Consider the following 23,433-nt stretch of genomic DNA (forward strand, 5'->3'; position numbering starts at 1 on the left):
ACACTAAGGAAGCCCTGAGTTGTTGGCCCCCATCCTCACCCAGATAAGAGGCAGCAATCTGTTATGAAAAATAAAACCTAGAGAGGAAAGAAAGGGAAATAACACCTATGGACTAATTCTATGGAGAATTAGTAAGTGACGAGCACTTTATTCCTTTTCATTCCTATTAACTCACTGAGAGGCTGTTTGGTGGAATAAGTACATGAATCTGAGTATTAGAAAACTTGGTTCAAATCCTGTCAAATGCCTACCTCTTAACTTGAACCTTGCCCTTGCCTAATTCCAATCTATTTGCCTGAGAAACCATTTAAATTCCTGCCACTATTCTGTTTCAATACTACACCATCAGATTATAAAGCCTTCTTGGGTCCCTAATATTCTGAGCCCACTAATCTTATGGTAAGACAGAAAATAACACAATTTTCCCACATCATTTCTTCAGTGATTCATATCCTCTCTCTTCCAAGTCATGACTTTTAATTGGAAAAAGAGATTGAAATATCTTTACCTCCAAATTCTGAAATTTTCAATTCATGACTTCCAAGTCTTAGAGATGTTATCCAGATTTCTTCTTTTGCTTCATTCATTCCTATGTTAATATACAAAAGTGAGGACTGAGCAAAGGTTTGATACGTCTTAGAAAGCTTTTCAACATTTCAGTACGTATCCCTGAAAACAGCAGAACACACGTGCCATGACCTTATCACTCACCATCAGGGAGTCACTAATAGGGGTGTAGTTTCTTTTCCCCTTCTCATCACTGTACTTAGTGTTATAAAATACTCTAAGAAGCAGATGATAGGTCCCTGCCCTGCAAGAAGCTTACATTCTAGTTATGGAGATCACACTAGCACAAATGAAAGAATTTTATACCTATGAAGTTGTAAAACATTGCAGAATTAGCCCCAAGTGAAAATGGAAGCCACTGAATTGCAGTTGTCAAGAAATATTCATAGAGAGATGGAAAACTGGACCATGAAGGTCTTGGACACTAAAAGGCAAAAGTAAATTTCATGACTATTTCCTCAGTGGGTTTTCAATAAATATTTATGGAATGAATAACAGGATAGGAAGAAAGCAGGCATTCAATGTCAAGCAGGGGATCTTACAGCAGAGGCAAGAAAGCACAAATCATTTCTTACATGTGGGAAAGAAAAGCAAATATACCAAGAGTCCAGGCAAATGTGAGGTTTATTACTAACTTCCCTGGCAACGAAGGCAAAAGGAAGAACTCAGAGGCTTATAACAGGCTTATTTGACACAAAGCAATACATTAATCCCTTTAAACAAAGAATTATTATATACAAAAATATATACATACTATACACATACACGTATGAAAACTACCATAGCCTGTATTTTCACCTAACCAGCTTCATCACTCCCATTCCTTTGTTTTCTCTGAGCACACTAAAACATGAATATTCGTTCATGTTTTGAACCCTTTGTACGAGCAATTCCTCTACCACTTGAAAGCTCACAAACCTGGTCTTCAGTCAGGCAGATTCTTCTTTATAGAGTACTGTTCAAATACCACCTGTTCCACAAAGCCTTCCCGTCTTTTCCAGGCAGAAAGAGTCACTCCATTCTCGGTGTCCTCATATTACTTTGCTCTTCTTTTAGGGTACTTACCATGTTTTACTGTGATTTACTTGCTTTGAGTATCTGAATTCATTAGCCTGAATGGTTTACATGGGTAGATCCTACAGGTCTAATATTTTTCTACGTATGGCACTGACACTCAACATACAACAGGCATTCAGTTAAACGTTTGTTGAATGAATTTATTGCATGTTTCCTCATATAAGCACCACTCAGCAACATAAAAAGCGAATTCAGTAAGCTTTACATAATTTGTAGAAATTCTCACCATTGGGCCTTTTTTTGTGCTGAACCGTGCTAACACCAAGGGTTTTAACAATAAAATGGAAAACATCTTTAGGGGGTTAAAGAAACCTTGGTAAACATCTTTTTTAGTGATTAACCTTAATAAAAGACAATCTCAAGTACTTGAGAAATGTATGGATAACATGTATGTATGTACTCGAGTAATTTCCTCAAATATTTATTAGTCAAGTTTCTCACAGGAGCTGGACAATGGTCCATTCAAGTCTGGAGTATCTATGCTGCTAAATTAAAATCTTCATGCTTTGGCTAGCCAATGTACAGGTGACAAGACTGACATTGTTTTGGAGGTTAAGAAATTGAATGTAATTTCCTCTGAGGGGACAAAAGATTTCTTCTCCTTAGGAAACAACTTCTAGACTTGTTCAAGAACTTAAACAAAACTCAGTTGACTAGTTTTGTAAAATGTAGTATTAAAGAAATTGCTTTAGTCTGGAAAAAAACGTAAACATAGTTTATTACCAGTTTGTACCTTCACCATAGAAAAAGCTTAAAATCATTCTTATGGAATGTCTGATTTTCAGTGGCATTGTCAGATGGTTGAGTAGTGAATATGAAGAGGCCAGTGAATATGAAGCTGGGGCCAGTATACGGAAGGCTGAACTTTATCAGGTATTCAACAGGATCTGCTGAAAATATTTCAGCAGAAAAATGAGAGACAGTTCTTGTGGCAACGATGTGAGGAATGGCCTAAAGTTGGGGAAGATGAGGTAGGGGATGTGAGGTAAAAAAGTCTTTTACTAGAGTGATGGTTATGAATATATTTAAGAAATGAATGCAACTAATATTCAAACAATTAACAAGACCCAGTAAGAGGCTAGATATAAAGAATGGAGAATCCCTGGCTAGAATGGGAGAAAGGAGCCACGCTTGAGTAAAAGTGACAAAGCCACAAGTAAAACTGATCTCCTGATTCCCCATCCAATTCTCTTTCCACTATAGCTGTTGACTGATTTGGAATGTTAAAGCTGGTCTGAAAGACCACAGGCTTCAGCGGGCAACCTGATATGGTGTAACAAACTCAGTTAAATTACTTTGTGGATTTTTTTTTTCTTAGACCATGGCTATAATTCTAGCTTTTGTGCTAACTAGCTTTAATCTTGGGCAAATCATTTGCCTTTGACACCTTTTACATTTCTATATGAATTTATTTCTTTTGTTAATATTGCACAGACGTTTTTCTTGTCTCTCACAATAAATAATTCCTTTGAGGGCAGTAATATGGACTATATGTGGATCTTTTACCATTGATTGTTTACAATACCCAAGAAGTGTCTCTGTAAAATGGTGTCAAATTAATGAATATAAATAGTTGAGAACATCTTGTTAGAAACAACATGAAATGTTAATAAAAACACAAACAGAACCTGAACTGTTCATATTAATTTAGGCTAGGGGGAAGCCTCCCTACTTTTTATTAGGCCTCTGACTACTTAAAAAGAGTTTCTAGCACTCATAAGTACCTGATAGCCACCGCCATGTTATACTTTATTATGAGAAGAAAATGTCCCATTTCACAGGAGAACCATTTCCCCATGCTTTTCTTCATCCTTCCTCCCAAAGATTTCATGTGGCAGCAACGAAGGGCAAGGGGGACCCTGAAAATGACTTCTCTGTTTTTAAGTTAACACAAAGAATGGCTTGGTTTGGCTTCTGTGACTTTCACTGGAGAAAAATGTTGTACATTTCATGTACAGCTTCTTGTGATTGATAGACAACGCCAGTATTCAGTCCTTACTCCTGTGCAAACTACTTTAGGGCACTTATGGGCAGGCAGGCAGCCCACAGAGGAAGGTTTTTGGATTCGCAGAACTCTCCCTATACAGCGCTCGGCTTCAGTATAACCTGAAAGTTCTCGCTCCAGGAACTCTGGCCAGTACACCCCTTTTCTGGGGCTTCTTAGGTTATTGGCTCCAGCTTAGGTGGGTAGGAGAGCTAAATCAGCAGAAGAAAAGCAAAACTGAGGAAGGAAGAGAGAAGAGGTCATAAGGACAAGGGAGCATAGTCTGTGACTGATAAACACTGAGATGGCTTTTTTTATGTGATTTGTAAAATGTCTTTAGAGGCAATTCCAAAAGAAGAGTTTCAAAAATATTCTAATATTCTAGCATCACTACAGTAAGTGCATGGCCTCCCAAGGGTACCATTTTAAAGGATAATCACTTGATTCTATGAGTTATGATTGTTTTAAAAAATATTAAAGTTTATTTTAAAATTCAATATAAAAAGCACTGCTTAAGTGATGGCTATGACTCACAAATATAAGGAAATCTGTAGGATGGGATGGAAACACTATTAATTTTACAGTCTAAGGACCAAATTCAGCACTACGTACTTCTGCGTTGGCCACCATTAAAAACTTCGAGGCTGCTGGCCATTTGGTGAGGAAATAGAAGATTTTAAGAAAAGTGCAAATGAATGGCATGTGTAATTTCAAAGCAAGCCTGCCTTACAGAATATATGGGTGTTTGGGTGAAGCAGAGTGAATAGCCCGTCTCAATTTTAATATACAGAAGCAACACAGTATGAGAGTAACAGAAGTTTTTGTAGCTCAACAGACCTAGTTTACATCCTGGCTTCACCCTTTTGTAGTTGAATAACCCTCTGCAAATTATTTACCTTCTCTGAGACCCAGTTTCCTTACCTGTAAAATGCCTAGTGAAGTGCCTGGCAAACAGAAAATACTCCATAAATATCAGTTCCTCTATAAGGGTGTTTTTTTTTTTTTTTTCAAACTAAGGGTCAAAAAACCCTTTGGTAGATTATGAAATCAATTTAGTAGGTTACAACTAGAATATTTAAAAAACTGAAACAATAAGAAACATCAGAGTACACTATACATAATGGCAAGTATTGTTCCATAATGCACATGCTGAGTTTTGATATAAATGCAGTTTTTACTGTGGATTACAACCAAAAAGTTTCAAAGTCTCTGCTCTACAGAGAAATTCTCAGATTATTATATTAAAAAGGCTTTAGGAATGCTGCCTTTATCCAAATGAGACCCTGTAAATTTTAAGAACTTAAAAGTGTTTCTTACCTTCTGACTTGTTGCAATAAAAATAAGACATGAATCATAGAGAAGATAAATTTAATCTGATACTGTAGGGCATTAAATTCTATTTTAAGATTGGTTTCTGTGTTATATTGACTAATTTATACTTCTAAACACTTTATAGTTTATAGGTATATCATTTATAGTTGTTTAAGCACATCTAGAATTTCTACAAAAAGTTGGCTATTAGGTTCTATTATGGGGAAATTAGATACAATTTCTAAATAATTTTAAATTATAAAACTTTTTAAAAGGATTGTAACTTGCCTAATCATGAAGACTGTTAGAGTAATATTCAAATCCTGATGAGTAGTAAAAATCAAAGGCCTGTATGAGCATATACCACAGTGATGTCCCACACTGGCTCAGTAAAAAGGAGAGCTCCCAAAACAAACTGTGAGGGTCAATAACAGGCCTCTTTTCTCCTTCACGTCTTGAGGTAAAACCAGCCTGACAGTATAATGAGTCCCTACTGCTGTTAAGATGGTGAGCTAGTCAATTTTAGGTTGGCAGAATAAGAATTTTAGGTTGGCTGAAGGGTAGAATATTAGAAATTACAGAATTCAACAATACAGCTGAATCTTGATATAACTGTATCTTAAATTTATAATTTTAGCTAAGCAGGCCAGATTGGCTATTATTAGAACCCATGGGACTGAAGTTTAGGAATCTTGTTTTAAATTAGCACCCTGGGCAAATTCCGATCCTCATTCTGGTTTGAACGCCCTGTGTTAAAGGGACAGCAAGGATCAGAAAATATAGAAAGAAGGAGTCCAAAAGTATTTATCCCAACCTTACAGGTTGGGATAAAGATCACATATCAAATACTGGATCAGAATCTGACACTTACTCAAAGTACTTGCCTTCTTGGTATTATATTAAAGATATGAGTCAGCAGGTAGCAATACTTGATGTTTTCCAGTTATTTAAGAACAATGAGAAATGGTGGGTTGCCTCATTGGAATTCACTGGTGAGAAGCAAAAAGTATGAGAGAGAAAGGTCTCTTTAGATTAGATACAGAAGTAAAAGGTAGCAATCAATAAAAGTTATTAAGAGTAAACTCAGCAAGAGAGAAGTGATAAACCATTCAACTACTCGATGAATCCATTTGGTTCCTGAGCAGAGAGTTCACATCTTCTGTGGTGTAGGTGCCCTTTCCTCTGTCCTCAGAAAATAAAGAATAAGGCAAAAGGTGGTTCCTTCCTATTTCAAATCAGTTGAGGGTACAGGATGAGGCTGCCTATATAATCTTAAGTTCTTTTTTCCTAAATTTAAAACTTTTCTGCTATTTGAGATAGACAGTGGGTTGGGCTGAGCCATGCTTGCTGTCAATGTCAAGTGTTGAGATTAGCACCACAAATCATCCACCAGGACTGAGTTTTGGCATCAAGCTTTGTCCATCATCAACCTTGAATGTGAGAAAAGGCAAGCATGAATGCCATTCTTGGGAAGAAACAGCAGCTGTGCAAAGTGAAGGAATCACAGGAGATAGCAAAGCCTGGGGAAAAGGATGGTAGCAACAGAAGTGAGGTAGAAAGCTAGTTCTTAGCTCCTCCAAGTGCCAGCTTAAGAGACTTAGGGTCAAACACTCCCTGCACGGCAAGTACATGAGCCCCCTGAAATTGTAGGATGCCCCAAGAAATGATCTGGTGTTCCCCCCTTGCTTATTTTTTTAGCTCAAAGTCTAACAGTGCTGGAAGTATTTGGAAATCGACACCTCCTCTTTCTCTCTCTTTTTTACCTAGAGGTTACAGTAGAGGATGAACAAAGATGGCAGCCAATCCAAAAAACAAAAAAACAAAAAAACAAAAAACAACAACAAAAAAACCCAAACATTTGTTATAAAGCAGAAACTGACACATCATTGTAGAGCAATGATACTCTAATAAAGATGTTAAAAGAAAAAACCAAAACAGATTATGAGAGAAGTCTGCATTACACATGGGTAGAATTCACCCCATAAGTCAAAGAACTTTTCAAAATTACAAGGGAGGGAAGGCAGAGGGGACTAGATATTTGAGGTGTTAAGAGACAGGCTGACAGAGCAAGCTTAGTAACTGGCTTTGTAAGTCTACCACTTGAGACTCTGTGTTCTTTATTTACAGAGAGGCAGAAAAAAGAGTTCAGAGCAGAAGCCAGGGTCATAAATTAAGATATCTGAAAGAGAAGTTGGGCCTCTCTTTCCATTTTCTTACACTATTTGTTTCCTTCACTTGAAAATATTGTTAGACCAAATTGCAATAGGGCTCACCAAACGGACTCTGTTATGCAGTTTACTCATGCACCTTGCTAGGTCCTGATTTCCCTATTTGATATGAAAAGCTGCTGAACTTCTATTCTTTTCTCTGCTAAAATGCCTAAAAAAACTACATTTAGGAGATAAAGAAGCATATTTACAATATGCTTAGCCTTGGAGTCTCCAAGTCAGGGTTATGGAAGAAACTATTCTGAAAACTATCCTTTCATAACCCAACATGTTCACACATCACAAATCCTTATCAAAGTTATGGTTGAGTTTTCACATTTCCAGGTAAAAAATCTGCTCCCTGGCAGTCCTTAAACTTTACCTGACAAACACTGTACACCCTCAGTCCAGGCTCCTCAATCTCTAACATCCCCATTAACACCCCAGTAAACAACAAAATATATCCACTTATCACAGTTCAATCCCACTTGAGCATCTGTAGCCACTATTTTGATATAATCATGTTCCAAAAGCTGACTGAGTGTCCAACAGCAGCAAAGGCTAGACATGTTGGCGCCAGTAATACTGAAGTTTGGTTTTTAACTGCATTTTTTGTCAGTTTGGCTGGGAAGATTTGGACAGCTGGAAGTGAGCTTCTCCATCATTTTCTGTTTCTTTCTTTGTAACAATTTTCCACCTGTGAAGCCCAACACCCCACCACCAAGTGCAGCTGCAATTCCTGCCACTTTGAAGCCTGCAAGGAGGCCAATCGGACCCCCCACCACTCCTCCGATGAGTGCACCTGCCACAGGCAGAGCTGCCAGCTTGTATTTTGCAGCCTGTTAAAAAAAAAAAGAAAAAAAAAAAATTCAATTTAGAAATTGAGTTGAGAATATCTCCCTGTGGTGATGTGCATTTTCCTCTCATTACTCCTGGCAATGCCTCTTTAACTCGTGGTACATAATTAACCTTAGAGATCGTTCTGGGGTCAGGGGAGGGGAGAAAATATTCCACAGGTACTACAATTGCTCCAGATCTCAGAACTTAAGAGAAATGAGCTACAAAGAGTAGACTGCTATAAATTGATTTTACTTGCAAAACAATCAATCCACTAACTATCTAGCTGGCTTATTTAAACAGTTTCAGCAGCCACAGATACTCCCAAAGCTTTTAAATTGCAGAGATTATTTCGTGCGAATACCTGGGGTTAAAAGCAACATTCTATGGGAAACAAATGGACCCACTCCATGTGTGCTGTCATGTCCTTACAATTTTGCCCCTATTGGATTCTGGAAACCCTCTCTATGCCTCTCCCTGAACTCCTGCAAATATCCCCTTGTAACACCAAATGCCTTAAAGTAGGGCTTCAGTTTATTCTTTTTGAAAAAATTTCTCTCCCAACAGAATGAATCTTAGAGCAGAATATTACAAGAGCCATTGATTTCTCGCACTACCTATGTGTCATTTCTTCCTTATTTTCTTAATTGCTGGTTCCCTCAACATTAAAGAGAGCAGATCAATTGGGTTAATACTAGGGATTCCTGAGAGCCAGAGTACCATTGATTTGTCAGCAGGAGCAGAATCTTACCTTCCCCAAGTTTTTGGTTCCCTCTTCAACGTTCACAGCAGCACTGTTGACATGGTCTTCAACGCTGTCAATCTTCTCCTGCTGAGACTAGATGCAAAGGAATTATGAGTGAGCGTCCCTGCTGGGCAGCAGCAGTCAGCCAATACACACTATTTTAATTCCTGTAATCAGAGCCCTGGGTACTACAGCCTTGCAGTCTTAATAGCATCTGATAAACGATGTCGAAAATAAAATTCACTCATATGAAAAAAGGAGGGTAACTTAATTATTAGATGAGGGTGGCACCTTTATAGAAAAAAGCATCTCACACTAAAATTCAATCAAACATACAAACATATTATGCTCCAAATGAATCTACTTTCCAGGAGGAAAAATATCTAAATAAGCATTTACGTGTCATGTTGGGTTTTACAGAAAAAAACAAAATCAAACCAAAAAGCCTTTTCTAACTTACCTTCTTTGAAGATTCAGTTTAAAACAGGCAAACTTCCCTAGGATTTAAATGCCCTTGATCCAATAAACACAAATTATTATATTTTAGGAATAAGAATATAATATGGCTTGATCTGCCATGAAATTGTTCCACCTGTGATATGCACTAGGGAGTAGTAAATGAATTTACTGTCCCATGTTTTATTTTTGGCCCATGTTTTACACCTGTACACTTTAATACATTTTAAAATCGTGACAAGTTAAAATGTTTCGGATCCAAAATATTAATAAAGCATTCTACATAAAAAGGCAACACCTGTGCTGACACAACAGAAACTCATGGAATCTCTGGGTAGAAGGAATGTTTAGGTCATTGAGTGCAATTTTCCCCTCAGCTGTGTGAAGCCTCACTACACTTCTGACAAGTGGCTACTGAATCTCTGCTCAAACACCTCCAGTGACAGGAACTCACTACTTGACACAGGAACACACTTTTATTTATTTTTTATTTATTAAAAATTTTTTAAATTTTTATTTATTTATTTTTGGCTGTGTTGGGTCTTTGCTGCTGTGCGCGGGCTTTCTCCAGTTGCGGTGACGGGGGGCTACTCTTCGTTGCGGTGCAAGGGCTTCTCATCGCAGTGGCTTTTCTTGTTGTGGAGCATGGGCTCTAGGCACACGGGCTTCAGTAGTTGTGGCACACGGGCTCAGTAGTTGTGGCTCACGGGCTCTAGAGCACAGGCTCAGAAGCTGTGGTGCACGGGCTTAGTTGCTCCGTGGCACGTGGGATCTTCCTGGACCAGGGCTCGAACCTGTGTCCCCGGCATTGGCAGGTGGATTCTTAACCACTGTGCCACAGGGAAGTCCCACACTCCCGTTTTTAAATCAACTTATTCATACGGAATTTACATATGATAATACGTGGCCAATTTTTAGGGCATATACTTTGATTAGTTCTGACAAATGTATAAACCCACGTAACCACGATCACATCAACATATACACTATTTAGTTTTTGTTTTTTTTAATTCACAGAAAAAAGAAGAGAATCCCTCTTTGATCCCAGCTAAATTTCAACTTCTACAATGACTGTGAAATAATTCAACTTTAATCCTGAAGTATTTGATTGCCCTTATGTAACTGGCCTCTTCATTTATACTGAAGCAATTATAACTAACACACTGTTCTAATTCCAATCATTTCATTTGAGAACATGAAACCCAAACAACACATCTAATTTTTCTCCACAGTTGCTTCCTACCAGTATCAATGACATTCTTTCCCTTCTCATATCCTTTTCACTACTGGAGCTTTACATGGTATCCCTTCATTCCCGTATTCTCCACTACTATCTTGACATTTCTAACACAATCCCTAAAAAAGTTCTTTATCAGTTTTCCTTCCAACATCTCTGTCAGAGCAAATACAACAGTGGTTCTCATGCATGAGTGTGCACCAGAATCACCTGGAGGACTTCTCAAAATACAGGTTGCTGGGCCCCATCCCCAGAGTTTGATTTAGCAGGCTTGGGATGAGGCCTGAGAATTTGCATTTCTAATGAGTTCCCAGGTGACGCTGATGGTGCAACTCCATGATTCTCATACTTTAAAAACCACTAGTATCTATACACCATAGGATTAAGGGCACAACCTTTGGTCAGATGTCCTGTGTTCAAATCCCAGCACTATCACGTGTGCCCTTGGACAAATTACTCAAGCTCTCTAGGTGTCAGTATTCTCATCTGCCAACTGAGGATAATGATCCTTACACCTCACACAGCTGAACTGAGGATAAAATGAGACAGTGTCTGTAGAGTATGAGGGTAAAAATTTGAAAAGTCATTGTCTTCCCGAGAAAGCTTAACTCCCATCTTTTCTATCAAAAAATATATCAAACTTTTTCCTGTGATGCTTGAAAATTTCTGGGGCACTACAACATTGAATCTCTCCTAGCATTCACTCATTCATTCATTCAATTTGTATTTTCCTGAGACAATAAAACTTCTTTTATGTTGGCTTTCTTTTTCCAACCCACACAGGCATCGAGTGCCAGTGCTTGTAACATTCAGCTTGTCTTGATTTCTGTCGTTATTTCTATTTGGGACACCCCCAACATTTTCAGTTCTTGCCGGAAAGTCTATGCTAGCAGATCAATCACAGGTATAAAATATCAACCTTCATATCTTGACTAGTTGAGGAGTAGAGGGAAAAGGCAACATGTCTCCTTTCTCTCAGCCCCAAAATAATTCTGCCACGATGGTACAGGCTGCCAGGATTATTGCCATTTCTATACTCCAAGAGTGATTTCAAGACCTCAGGAGAAAAAATATTTTTAATGATTTTTTCTAAAAAGGTTGGATACTGAAGCTCTATGACCTTTTTTCAATAAAGTGAAATTTTAAAAAGTTTTTAATATTTTTTTCCAAGGGCATGGAGTCAAGATGGCAGCACGGGAGGACGTGGAGTTCGCATCTTCCCACAACTAGGGCACCTGCTGGACGCTGGTGGGGGACCTTGAAGCCCAAGGAGATGGGAGGAGGAACCCCCAAGTGACTGGGTAGGATGTGGGGGGAAGTGAGGGGGGAGGAGAAGTGGAGGCTGGACAGGACCGGTGCCCATGAGGGGTGGCTGGGTGAGGGGAGGGGTTCCCATGCCTGGAGGAACCCTCAGGGGCTCGGAAGACCAGGCGAGGCGTGGTGGGCGTTTCCCCTGCCCACTTGGGCCCCGGGAAGCCTGCTGGGCTCCTGAGCCTGGTCCTCTGCCCTCTGGTGCCCCCTCCGGCCGCATGGGTGCTAGGGGTGTGGGAGGGATGGAGTGGGGAGAAGAGGAGGAGAGGTGGACAGTGGACAGGGAACCCTCTGGGACCAGAGGATCAGGGGAAGCGCTGCAGGCATTTCCCCTGCCCACTCGGCCCTGGGAAGCCTGTTGAACTTCCACATCTGGTCCCCTGCCTTCTGGGGCCACCCTCTGGCCACATGGGTCCTAGGGGCATAGGAGTGGGGGGGAAGAAGAGAGGCTAACAGGGAGGGAAGCTCTGGGATTGGAGGATGGGGGAACACGCCTAGCATATCCCCAACCTGCTCGGGCCCAGGGATCCTGCTGGGGTCCTGGACCTGGTCCTCTGCCCTCCAAGGCCAGAGGCACTCCTGGGCCCCTCCTTTTCCAGCCCTGTGGGCCCTAAACATAGGTCCTACCCATCACCTAAACCCTGCCCCTGCCTAAGCTCCATGCCCCACAGCCAAGGCCTTTTCTGGCTTTTTTTTTTCTCCTCTTTTTTGCTATTGTGGTTGTTTTACATTCTGGTTGTTGTTTCATCTATATATATTTTTTGATACATTTATTTATTTTATTATTTTTGGCTGCATTGGGTCTTTGTTGCTGCACGTGGGCTTTCTCTAGCTGTGGCGAGCAGGGGCTACTCTTCGTTGCAGTGTGCGTGGTTCTCATTGTAGTGGCTTTTCTTGTTGTGGAGCAGGGGCTCTAGGCACACTGGCTTCAGTAGTTGTGGTGCATGGGCTCAGCAGTTGTGCCTCGTAGGCTTTAGAGCACAGGCTCAGTAGTTGTGGCACATGGGCTTAGTTGCTCCGTGGCATGTGGGATCTTCCTGGGCCAGGGCTTGAACCTGTGTCCCCTGCACTGGCAGGTAGATTCCTAACCACTGCACCACCAGGGAACACCCTCATCTATATTTTAATTTTTTTCTAACATATCTGTTAGTTTTCTAATTTATTTTATTTTTTACTCTTTCTTACTGTTCTGCTCCTTTTTTTGTGCCATCCTGCACGGCTTGTGGGATCTAGGTTCACAAGCCAGGGGTCAGGCCTGAGCTCCTGCGGTGGGAGCGCTGAGTCCGAACCACTCAACTAACAGAGAACCTCAGACCCCAGGGAATATTCAACAGAGTGAGGTATCCTGGAGGTCCTCATCTTGGCACCAAGACCCAGCTCTACCCAAGAGCCTACAAACTCCAGTGCTGGAAGCCTCAGGCCAAACAACCAGTAAGACAGGAACACAATCCCACCTGTCCAAAAAAAAAAAAAAAGGATGACAAAATATATGGCACAGATGAAGGAACAAGGTAAAAACCTATAAGACCAAATAAATGAAGAGGAAATAGGCAACCTACCTGAAAAAGAATTCAGAGTAATGATAGTAAAGATGATCCAGAATCTGAAATAGAATGGAGGCATGGATCGAGAAAATACAAGAAATGTTTAACAAAGATCTAGAAGAGCTAAAGAACAAACCATCAGAGATGAACAACAAAATAACTGAAATGAAAAATACACTAGAAGGAATCAATAACAGAATAACTGAGGCAGAAGAACGAATAAGTGAGCTGGAAGACAGAATGGTAGAAATAACTGCTGAGGAGAAGAATAAAGAAAAAAGAATGAAAAGAATTGAAGACAATCTCAGAGACCTCTGGGACAGCACTAAACACACCAACATTTGAATTATAGGGGAGCCAGAAGAAGAAGAGAAAAAGAAAGGGTCTGAGAAAATATTCAAAGAGATTGTAGTGGAAAATTTCCCTAACATGGGAAAGGAAATGGTCACCCAAGTCCAAGAAGCACAGAGAGCCCCATATAAGATAAATCCAAGGAGAAACACACCAAGACACATATTAAACAAACAAACAAACATTAAATTCAAAGAAAAAATATTAAAAGCAGCAAGGGAAAAGCAAAAAATAACATACAAAGGAATCCCCCTAAGGTTACCAGCTGATTTTTCTGCAGGCCAGAAGGGAGTGGCAGGATATTCTTAAAGTGATGAAAGAGAAAAACATACAACCAAGATTACTCTACCCAGCAAGGATCTCATTCAGATTTGATGGAGAAATCAAAAGCTTTACAGAGAAGCAAAAGCTAAGTGAATTCAGCACCACAAACCCAGCTTTACAAATGCTAAAGGAACTTCTCTAGGCAGGAAACACAAGAGAAGAAAAAGACCCACAAAAATAACCCCAAAACAATTAAGAAAGTGGTAATAGGAACATACATTCAATAATAACCTTGAATGTAAATGGACTAAATGCTCCAACCAAAAGACACAGACTGGCTGAATGGATACAAAAACAAGACCCATATATATGCTGTCTACAAGAGACCCGCTTCAGACCTAGGGACACATACAGACTGAAAGTAAAGGGTTGGAAAAAGATATTCTATGCAAATGGAAAACAAAGGAAAGCAGGAGGAGCAATACTTGTATCAGATAAAATAGACTTTAAAATAAAGACTGTTACAAGAGATAAGGAAGGACACTACATAATGATTGAGGGATCAATCCAAGAAGAAGATATAACAATTATAAATATTTATGCACCCAACACAGGAGCACCTACCTCAATACATGAGGCAAACGCTAACAACCATAAAAGGGGAAATTCACAGTAACACAATAAGAGAAGGGGAATTCAACACCCCACTTACACCAATGGACAGATCATCCAGACAGAAAATAAATAAGGAAACACAAGCTTTAAATGACACAATAGACCAGATAGATTTAATTGATATTTATAGGGCATTCCACCTGAAAGTGGCAGAATACACTTTCTTCTCAAGTGCACACGGAACATTCTCCAGGACAGACCACATCTTGGGTCACAAATCAAGCCTTGGAAAATTTAAGAAAACTGAAATCGTACCAAGCATCTTTTCTGACCACAATACTATGGATTAGAAATTAGTTACAGGAACAATTAGTTATAGGAAAAAAACTCCACAAATACATGGAGGCTAAACAGTGCACTACTGAATAACCAAGAGATCACTGAAGAAATCAAAGAGGAAATAAAAAAAATACATAGAAACAAATGACAATGAAAACACAACGACCCAAAACCTACGGGACTCAACAAAAGCAGTTCTAAGAAGGAAGTTTACAGCAATTCAATCTCACCTCAAGAAACAAGAAAAATCTCAAATAAACAATCTAAACTCACACCTAAAGCAACTAGAGAAAAAAGAACAAAGAAAACCCAAAGTCAGTAGAAGGAAAGAAATCATAAAGGTCAGAGCAGAAATAAAGTGAACAACAGCAAAGATCAATAAAACTAAAAGTTGGTTCTTCGAGAAGATCAACAAAATTGATAAACCTTTAGCCAGACTCATCAAGAAAAAAAGGGAGAGGACGCAAATCAATAAAATTATAAATGAAAAAGGAGAAATCACAGACAATGCAGAAATACAAAGGATTATAAGAGACTACTACAAACAACTATATGCCAATAAAAATGGACAACCTTGAAGAAATGGACAAATTCTTGAAAAGGTACAATTTTCTAACACTGAACCAGGAAGAATTAGAAAATATAAACAGACCAATCACAAGTAATGAAATTGAAATTAAATCTTCCAACAAACAAAGCCCAGGACCAGATGGCTTCACAGGTGAATTCTATCAAACATTTAGAGAAGCGCTAACACCCATCCTTCTCAAACTCTTCCAAAAAATTGCAGAGGGAGGAACACTCCCAAATTCGTTCTATGAGGCCACCATCACCTTGATACCAAAACCAGACAAAGATATCCCCAAAAAAGAAAATTACAGACCACTATCACTGATGAACACAGATGCAAAAATCCTCAACAAAATACTAGCAAACAGAATCTAACAACACATTAAAAGAATCATACACCATGATCAAGTGGGGTTTATCCCAGGAATGCAAGGATTTTTCAATATATGCAAATCAATCAATGTGATACACCATATTAACAAATTAAGGAAAAAGAAACATGTGATCATCTCAATAGATGCAGAAAAAGCTTTTGACAAAACTCAACACTGTTTTATGTTAAAAACTCTCCACAAAATGGGCATAGAGGTAACCTACCTCAACATAATATAGGCCATGTATGACAAACACACAGCAAACACCATTCTCAATCGTGAAAAACTGAAAGCATTTCCACTAAACTCAGGAACAAGACAAGAATGTCACTCTCGCCACACCTATTCAACATAGTTTTCGAAGTCCTAGCCAAGGCACTCAGAGAAGAAAAAGAAATAAAAGGAATACCAATTGGAAAAGAAGAAGTAAAACTGTCACTGTTTGCAGATGACATGATACTATACATAGAAAATCCTAAAGATGCCACCAGAAAACTACCAGAACTAATCAATGAATTTGGTAAGGTTGCAGGATACAAAATTAATGCACAGAAATCTCTTGCATTCCTATACACCAACAATGAAAAATCAGAAAGAGAAATTAAGGAAATAATCCAATTTACCATTGCAATAAAAATATAAAATACCTAGGAACAAACCTACCTAAGGAGGCAAAAGACCTGTACTCAGAAAACTATAAAACACTGATAAGGGGCTTCCCTGGTGGCGCAGTGGTTGAGAGTCTGCCTGCCGATGCAGGGGACACAGGTTCGTGCCCCAGTCCGGAAAGACCCCACATGCTGCGGAGCGGCTGGGCCCGTGAGCCATGGCTGCTGAGCCTGCGCGTCCAGGGCCTGTGCTCCACAACGGGAGAGGCCACAACAGTGAGAGGTCTGTGTACCGCAAAAAAAAAAACACAAAAAACACTGATGAAAGAAATCAAAGATGACATAAACAGATGAAGAAATATACCATGTTCTTGTATTGGAAGAATCAATATCATGAAAATGACTATACTACCCAAAGCAATCTACATACTCAATGCAATCCCTATCAAATTACCAATGTCATTCCTGAGAATGCCAAATAGCCAAAGCAATTCTGAGAAAGAAAAACGGATTTGGAGGAATCAGGCTCCCTGACTTCAAAGTATACTATGAAGCAGCAATAATCAAGACAGTATGGTACTGGCACAAAAACAGAAATACAGATCAATGGAACATGATAGAAAGCCCACAGAGAAACTCACACACATATGATCAACTAATCTATGACAAAGGAGGCAAGAACATAAAATGGAGAAAAGACAGCCTCTTCCATAAGTGGTGTTGGGAAAACTGGACAGATACATGTAAAAGAATGAAATTAGAACACTACCTAACACCATACACAAAAATAAACTCAAAATGGATTAAAGACCTAAATATAAGACTGGACACTATAAAACTCTTAGAAGAAAACATAGGAAACACTCTGACAAAAACCACAATAAGATCTTTTTTTGACCCACCTCTTAGAGTAATGAAAATAAAAACAAAAATAAACAAATGGGACCTAATGAAACTTCAAAGCTTTTGCACAGCAAAGGAAACCATAAACAAGACGAAAAGACAACCCTCAGAATGGGAGAAAATATTTGCAAACGAAGCAACTGACGAAGGATTAATCTCCAAAATATACAAACAGCTCATGGAGCTCAATATCAAAAAAACAAACAACCCAATTAAAATGGGTTGAATGGGCAGAAGACCTAAACGGACTTTTCACCAAAGAAGATATACAGATGCTCAACATCACTAATTATTAGAGAAACTCAAATCAAAACTACAATGAAGTATCACCTCACAGCAGTCAGAATGGTCATCATCAAAAGATCTACAAACAGTAAATGCTGGAGAGGGTGTGGAGAAAAGGAAACCCTTTTGCACTGTTGGTGGGAATGTAAATTGATACAGCCACTATGGAGAACAGTATGGAGGTTCCTTAAAAAACTAAAAATAGAACTACCATATGACCCAGCAATCCCACTACTGGGCATACAACCTAAGAGAACCATAATTCAAAAGGACACATGTGCCCCAGTGTCCATTGTAGCACTATTTACAATAGCCAGAACATGGAAACAACCTAAATGTCCAATGACAGATGAATGGATAAAGAAGATATGGTACACATATACAATGGAATATTACTCAGCCATAAAAAGGAACGAAATTGGGTCATTTGTGGAGATGTGAATGGACCTGGAGTCTGTCATACAGAGTGAAGTAAGCCAAAAAAACAAGTATCGTATATTAACGCATATATGTGAAAGCTAGAAAAATGGTATACAGATGAACCTATATGCAAGGCAGGAATAGAGATGCAGACACAGAGAATGGACACATGGACACATGGACACAGGCGGGGAAGGAGAGGGTGGGACGAATTGGGAGATTAGGATTGACATATATACACTACTATGCATAAAGTAGATAGCTAATGGGAACATGCTATAATGCACAGGAAGCTCAGCTTGGTGCTCTGTGACGACCTAGACGTGTGGGATGGTGGTGGGGTGAGGGTGGGTTGGAGGGAGGTCCAAGAGGAAGGGAATATAGGTATACATATAGCTGATTCACTTCATTGTACAGCAGAAACTAACACAACATTGTAAAGCAATTATACTCCAATTAAAAAAAATTTCTTTTCACAAAAATCCTTTGGAATAATTGGAGAAAGGACCACAAAACAAAATGAAGCCTGAGATCACTGATTATTTGAACTGTAATATTCCCCATCACCGCAATCACCAGTACTTGATAAAGCCTATCTCACCCTGGACAGTAGTCCACACCTGTAAAGACATATTTACTGATATCAGGAAGCTTGCTTAAATAATGGCATGGAGGTAAAGCAAAGCACAGACCAGCCCCTCTCCTGGGATCAACAAACAGTTGGCCCTCTTTCTTTTTATACTTTCTTCTTCCCCTATTTTGCTTGATTTGAATCTCAAATTTTGCCCATATCTTCAAATTCTATTCCTTGAGTAAGGAGGACTCAGTGATATAGTTAGACAATTATAGCTAGGCAGCAAACTGGTGTCAGAGTTGTCTATCACTGTCCATAGAATGCCAAACTAGACTCCATTCAGAGCTGAATCTGGTCACCACTTGTCCACTATGACCTTGGCTCTTTATGCTGGGCCAAACAATACATACATAACTTTATCCTGGTACAGCACACCAAGGTCCTAACAACAGTGGCAGCTCAGAAGCCTACACACCACTATCTACCAGCCGTCCCTTTTTGCTTCTGATTTGCTTATGTTTGCTTTCATCTCCTAGGCCTCCCAAATCTGACAACCATTAAACTTCCTTTTTAACATTTGGCACCTCATATATGCTCTCAACATCCCTTTAACAATGAGTTAAAACCATTTATGAGGGACACTGTAGCTTTCTTAAACTAGAGTAATGTACAGACTTTTCCCTTTTTAAAGGAAAACAATTCTTGAAATACTCTAAGAATATGTCTATGGATTTTAAGAAACACTGAATTAGGTTTCCTTGTCTGCCTGAAAAAAATAACAGAATCTAGTTATAGGAGCACCTAAGAGTCTGAAAAAATGTGATTTATTAATATTTGTCAAGTAGAATGCAATTTAGGCATTTGAAGTCAAAACTAATGAAGAATTGTTTTTCCCTTGCTGGTAGTTGTACAGTTTAATCAGTGTGCTTGGAAAGCTACAGGTTTAAGAAGCTAATGCCAAAATTCCAGGTATGCTCCTTTATTCTTCACTCTCTAAATTCCAGCCAGCTTTCAAATCCAGCTTTAGTCTTAGATCCCAACCAAGTGAGCTATCTTGGTTCTGAACTCCAAAGATACATAATCTATATGCCTTAATTAACATGCAATCATATACAGAGAAAAGCCCAGAAACAAACACTATGATATACAGGCAGAGTATACTGTCCTACAGTAGGCAATAAACAGAGTAGGTAAGTATGGTGTTGACATTAGGAGATTTTAGTAATAGAAAAGGGACTATAGGAACCATAGCTCTAAAATGTCTAAAGGTATTAGTGGTGGCAAAGCAGAATACCAAGCAAAGAGGGAATCTAATAAGGGAGGGACAAAAGAAAGAATGCAGTGGGTCAGTGTGGTAGGGAAGGGAGTGGGAAATAATAGAAAATATCTCATGGAGTCTTCCCACCAATTTACAAAGCTAGTGTTGTTAACATCCTCAAGGTCGCATTGGTAATAAATGGAGGAATCTGATCTAATCTATTACAACCCAGTTTTTACGCATTGGGACTAAAACTTGATTATAAAAGCCATAAGGAATAAGACAAAAGGTAGAGACAAAACTGGACTAGTTAGCAGTGGTGATGTGCTGTTGAGCGAATGGAGTTCTTCTAATTCCCCTTGACTAGAAATAGGGTTGGTTCCACAGTTACAGGAATAGAAGAGGACACTTGAGCAATAGGCTGAAGAAAAAAGCAGGGTGCCTAGTAGATATTAATTTATTAACATTTATTGGACCACATGTGGATCTCTCAATGGCTTTGCAAGTACTTTTTTACTGTGGTAAAAAAATATATAAAATTAACAATTTTTAAGTGTACAATTCAGTGGCATTAAGTACATTCACAATGTTGTGTAACTATCTTGACTAAACTATAGGTTCTTTTTTTATACTATTCTCTATTCTTCATTGAGTTTGGCACAGAGTTATGCACATAGAAAGCACTCCATAAATACATGGCTAATTAGCCTAGATACTATCATGACCATGTGATGATAATGAGAGGATGTGGTCACTCTGGTTACGTTCCCAAATCATATGGTGTCTAAATGGAGTTTCTGTTGAGTGCTTGACAATGTGGTCATGAGAACTCACTCACCCTGGGAACAGTAATCAGGGGTTCTCCCTTGAGCTTTTGCCTAATAGCGTTCTGTCTCATGTCCTTACACAGACTATTATAAATAGGACATTTGTTTACAGCCATGGCTATACCCAAAGTTTTCCTGCACAAATCTTCCTCAGATTAGGGACTAGGAGCTGCTTACATAATGTAATCAGAAATACAACTTGTTAAATGGCCACAAACCCTTAATTTCCCTTTCATGTGCCTATTCCATTGGAAGAGAAATGTATTCCTTTTGAATGAGAAGAACTTTGTACATGTTTAGTTTGTTTTTTATATCAACTTTGAGGTATAATTTACATACATTGTAACTTATCCATGTTATCATGCACATATCGATGACTTTTGGCAAATGTAAATATTTATGTAACCATACAGATTTTACAAACTATGTACAGATTTTACAAACTGCATTAGATTGGATTATGAGTTACAATTATTGAATAAATCTTGATTGTAAAAACGATAAATATTTTGGGATTTATATTGTATTATTCCCTTTTATATGCAAATATATTAACACACTATACAGATACTTAATTCAGAAATTTCAAACATTTTGCTGCTTCTGATTTAGAAGCATTTAAAAAAGGAAAATGCTTTTAACAATTTACTGTACTCAATTTTAGGCATTACATTCCAAGAAAAAAAATCCACAAACTAGAGAACAAGCAGAGTAAGTCGCTAGTACTGAAAAGCTGAGAAATCATGTTCTAGAAAGAACACATTAGAGAATCAAGAGTTCTTAAGAGAAGAAAATATGCTGAGGTGTGGTAGGGTTAGGAAGGATAATGTTGATCTCAAAGAAGTGAAAAACTTTTTGTTTTTTTTCCCTCTCCATTATGGTTTATTATAGGATATTGAACATAGTTCCCTGTGCTATACAGGGAACTATATTCAACAGGACCTTGTTGTTTATCCCTTCTATATATAATAATTTGCATCTGCTAATTCCGAATTCCCAATCCATCCCTCCCTAGCCCCACTTCCGCCTTGGCAACCACAAGTCTGTTCTCTATGTCTGTGAGTCTGTTTCTGTTTCGTAAATAAGTTCATTTTTGTCATATTTTAGATTCCACATATAAGTGATATCATATGGTATCTTTCTCTTTCTGACTTACTTCACTTAGTATGATAATCTCTAGGTTCATTCATGTTGCTGCAAATGGCATTACTTCATTCTTTTTTATGGCTGAGTAGTATAGAGAAAACCGTAATGACTCCATAAAAAAACTGCTAGAAATGATAAATGAATTCACCAAGGTAGCAGGATACAAGATTAGCATACAGAAATCTGTTGCATTTCTTTACACTAACAATGAAATATCAGAAAGAGAAAGTAAAAAAAATCCCTTTTAAAATCACATCAAAAAAAACCCAAAACTTAGGAATAAACCTGACCAAGGAGGTGAAAGAATTGTAAGCTGAGAACTATAAAACACTGATAAAGGAAACTGAAGATGATGCAAAGAAATGTAAAGATATCCCATGTTCTTCAATTGGAGAAATTCATATTGTTAAAATGGCCATATACCCAAGGCAATCTACAGATTTAATACTATCCTTATCAAATTACCCATGACATTTTTCACAGACCTACAACGAATAATCCTGAAATTTATATGGAATCATAAAAGACCCAGAATTGCCAAAGCAATCCTGAAGAAAAAGAACAAAGCAGGAGGCATAACATTCCCAGACTTCAGACAATACTACAAAGCTACAGTAATCAAAACAGTGTGGTACTGGCACACACAAAAAAAGACATATGGATCAATGCAACAGAAAAAATAAACCCACACACCTACAGTCAAATCTTCGACAAAGGAGGCAAGAATATACAATGGGAAAAAGACAGTTTCTTCAGCAAGTGGTGCTGGGAAAGTTGGGCAGCTGCATGTAAACCAATGAAGTTAGAACACATCCTCTCACCATACACAAAAATAAACTCAAAATGGCTTAAAGACTTAAATGCAAGACTGACCCCTGAAAACTCCTAGAAGAGAACACAGACAAAATATTCTCTGACATAAATTGTGGCTAAGTTTTCTTTCTAGGTCAGTATCCTAAGGCAATTGAAATAAAAGCAAAAATAAACAAACAAGACCCAATCAAACTTATAAGCTTTTGCACAGCAAAGGAAACCATAAATAAAAATGAAAATACAACCTATGGATTGGGAGAAAATATTTGCAAACAATGCAACAAGGGATTAATTTCCAAAATATAAAACAGCTCATACAACTCAATAACAAAAAAAACAAACAATCCAATCCAAAAATGGGCAGATGACCTAAACACATTTCTCCAAAGAAGACATGTAGATGGCCAATAGGCACAAGAAAAGATGCTCAATATCGCTATTAGAGAAATGCAAATCAAAACTACAATGGGGTACCACCTAACACCGGTCAGAATGACCATTATTAAAAGGTCTACAAATATCAAATACTGTAGAGGGTGTAGAAAAGGGAACCCTCCTATACTGCTGGTGGGAATGTAAATTGGTACAGCCACTCTAGAAAACAGCATGGAAGTTCCTCAAAAAACTGAAAACAGTTGCCATATGGTCCAGCAATCCCACACCTCTGCATATATCTGAAGAAAACTGTAATGTGAAAAGACACATTCGCCCCAATGTTCATAGCAGCACTATTTACAATAGCCAAGACATGGAAGCAACCTAAATACCCATCGACATAACATGTCATCTGCATACACTGACAATTTTACC

At 38.5% G+C, this 23,433-nt stretch overlaps 1 protein-coding gene across 3 annotated transcripts in view; it reads right to left on the reverse strand.

Moving 5' to 3' along the window:
* Window positions 1–1,173: 1,173 nt before the first annotated feature.
* Window positions 1,174–23,433, reverse strand: part of STX17 (syntaxin 17) — a 95,636-nt gene continuing 73,376 nt past the window's right edge. For all 3 annotated transcript variants that reach the window (XM_024734396.1, XM_024734397.1, XM_024734398.1), the window contains exons 7-8: window positions 8,735–8,821; window positions 1,174–7,985 (exon numbers count right to left, since the gene is read on the reverse strand). In XM_024734396.1, the coding sequence (XP_024590164.1) occupies window positions 7,746–7,985; window positions 8,735–8,821 (327 nt within the window). In that variant the 3' untranslated portion in view covers window positions 1,174–7,745. The remainder of the gene's footprint in view (window positions 7,986–8,734; window positions 8,822–23,433) is intronic.

This window comes from Neophocaena asiaeorientalis, unplaced genomic scaffold, assembly GCF_003031525.2.
Source record: "Neophocaena asiaeorientalis asiaeorientalis breed wild unplaced genomic scaffold, Neophocaena_asiaeorientalis_V1.1 scaffold192, whole genome shotgun sequence".
Lineage (NCBI taxonomy): Eukaryota > Metazoa > Chordata > Mammalia > Artiodactyla > Phocoenidae > Neophocaena > Neophocaena asiaeorientalis.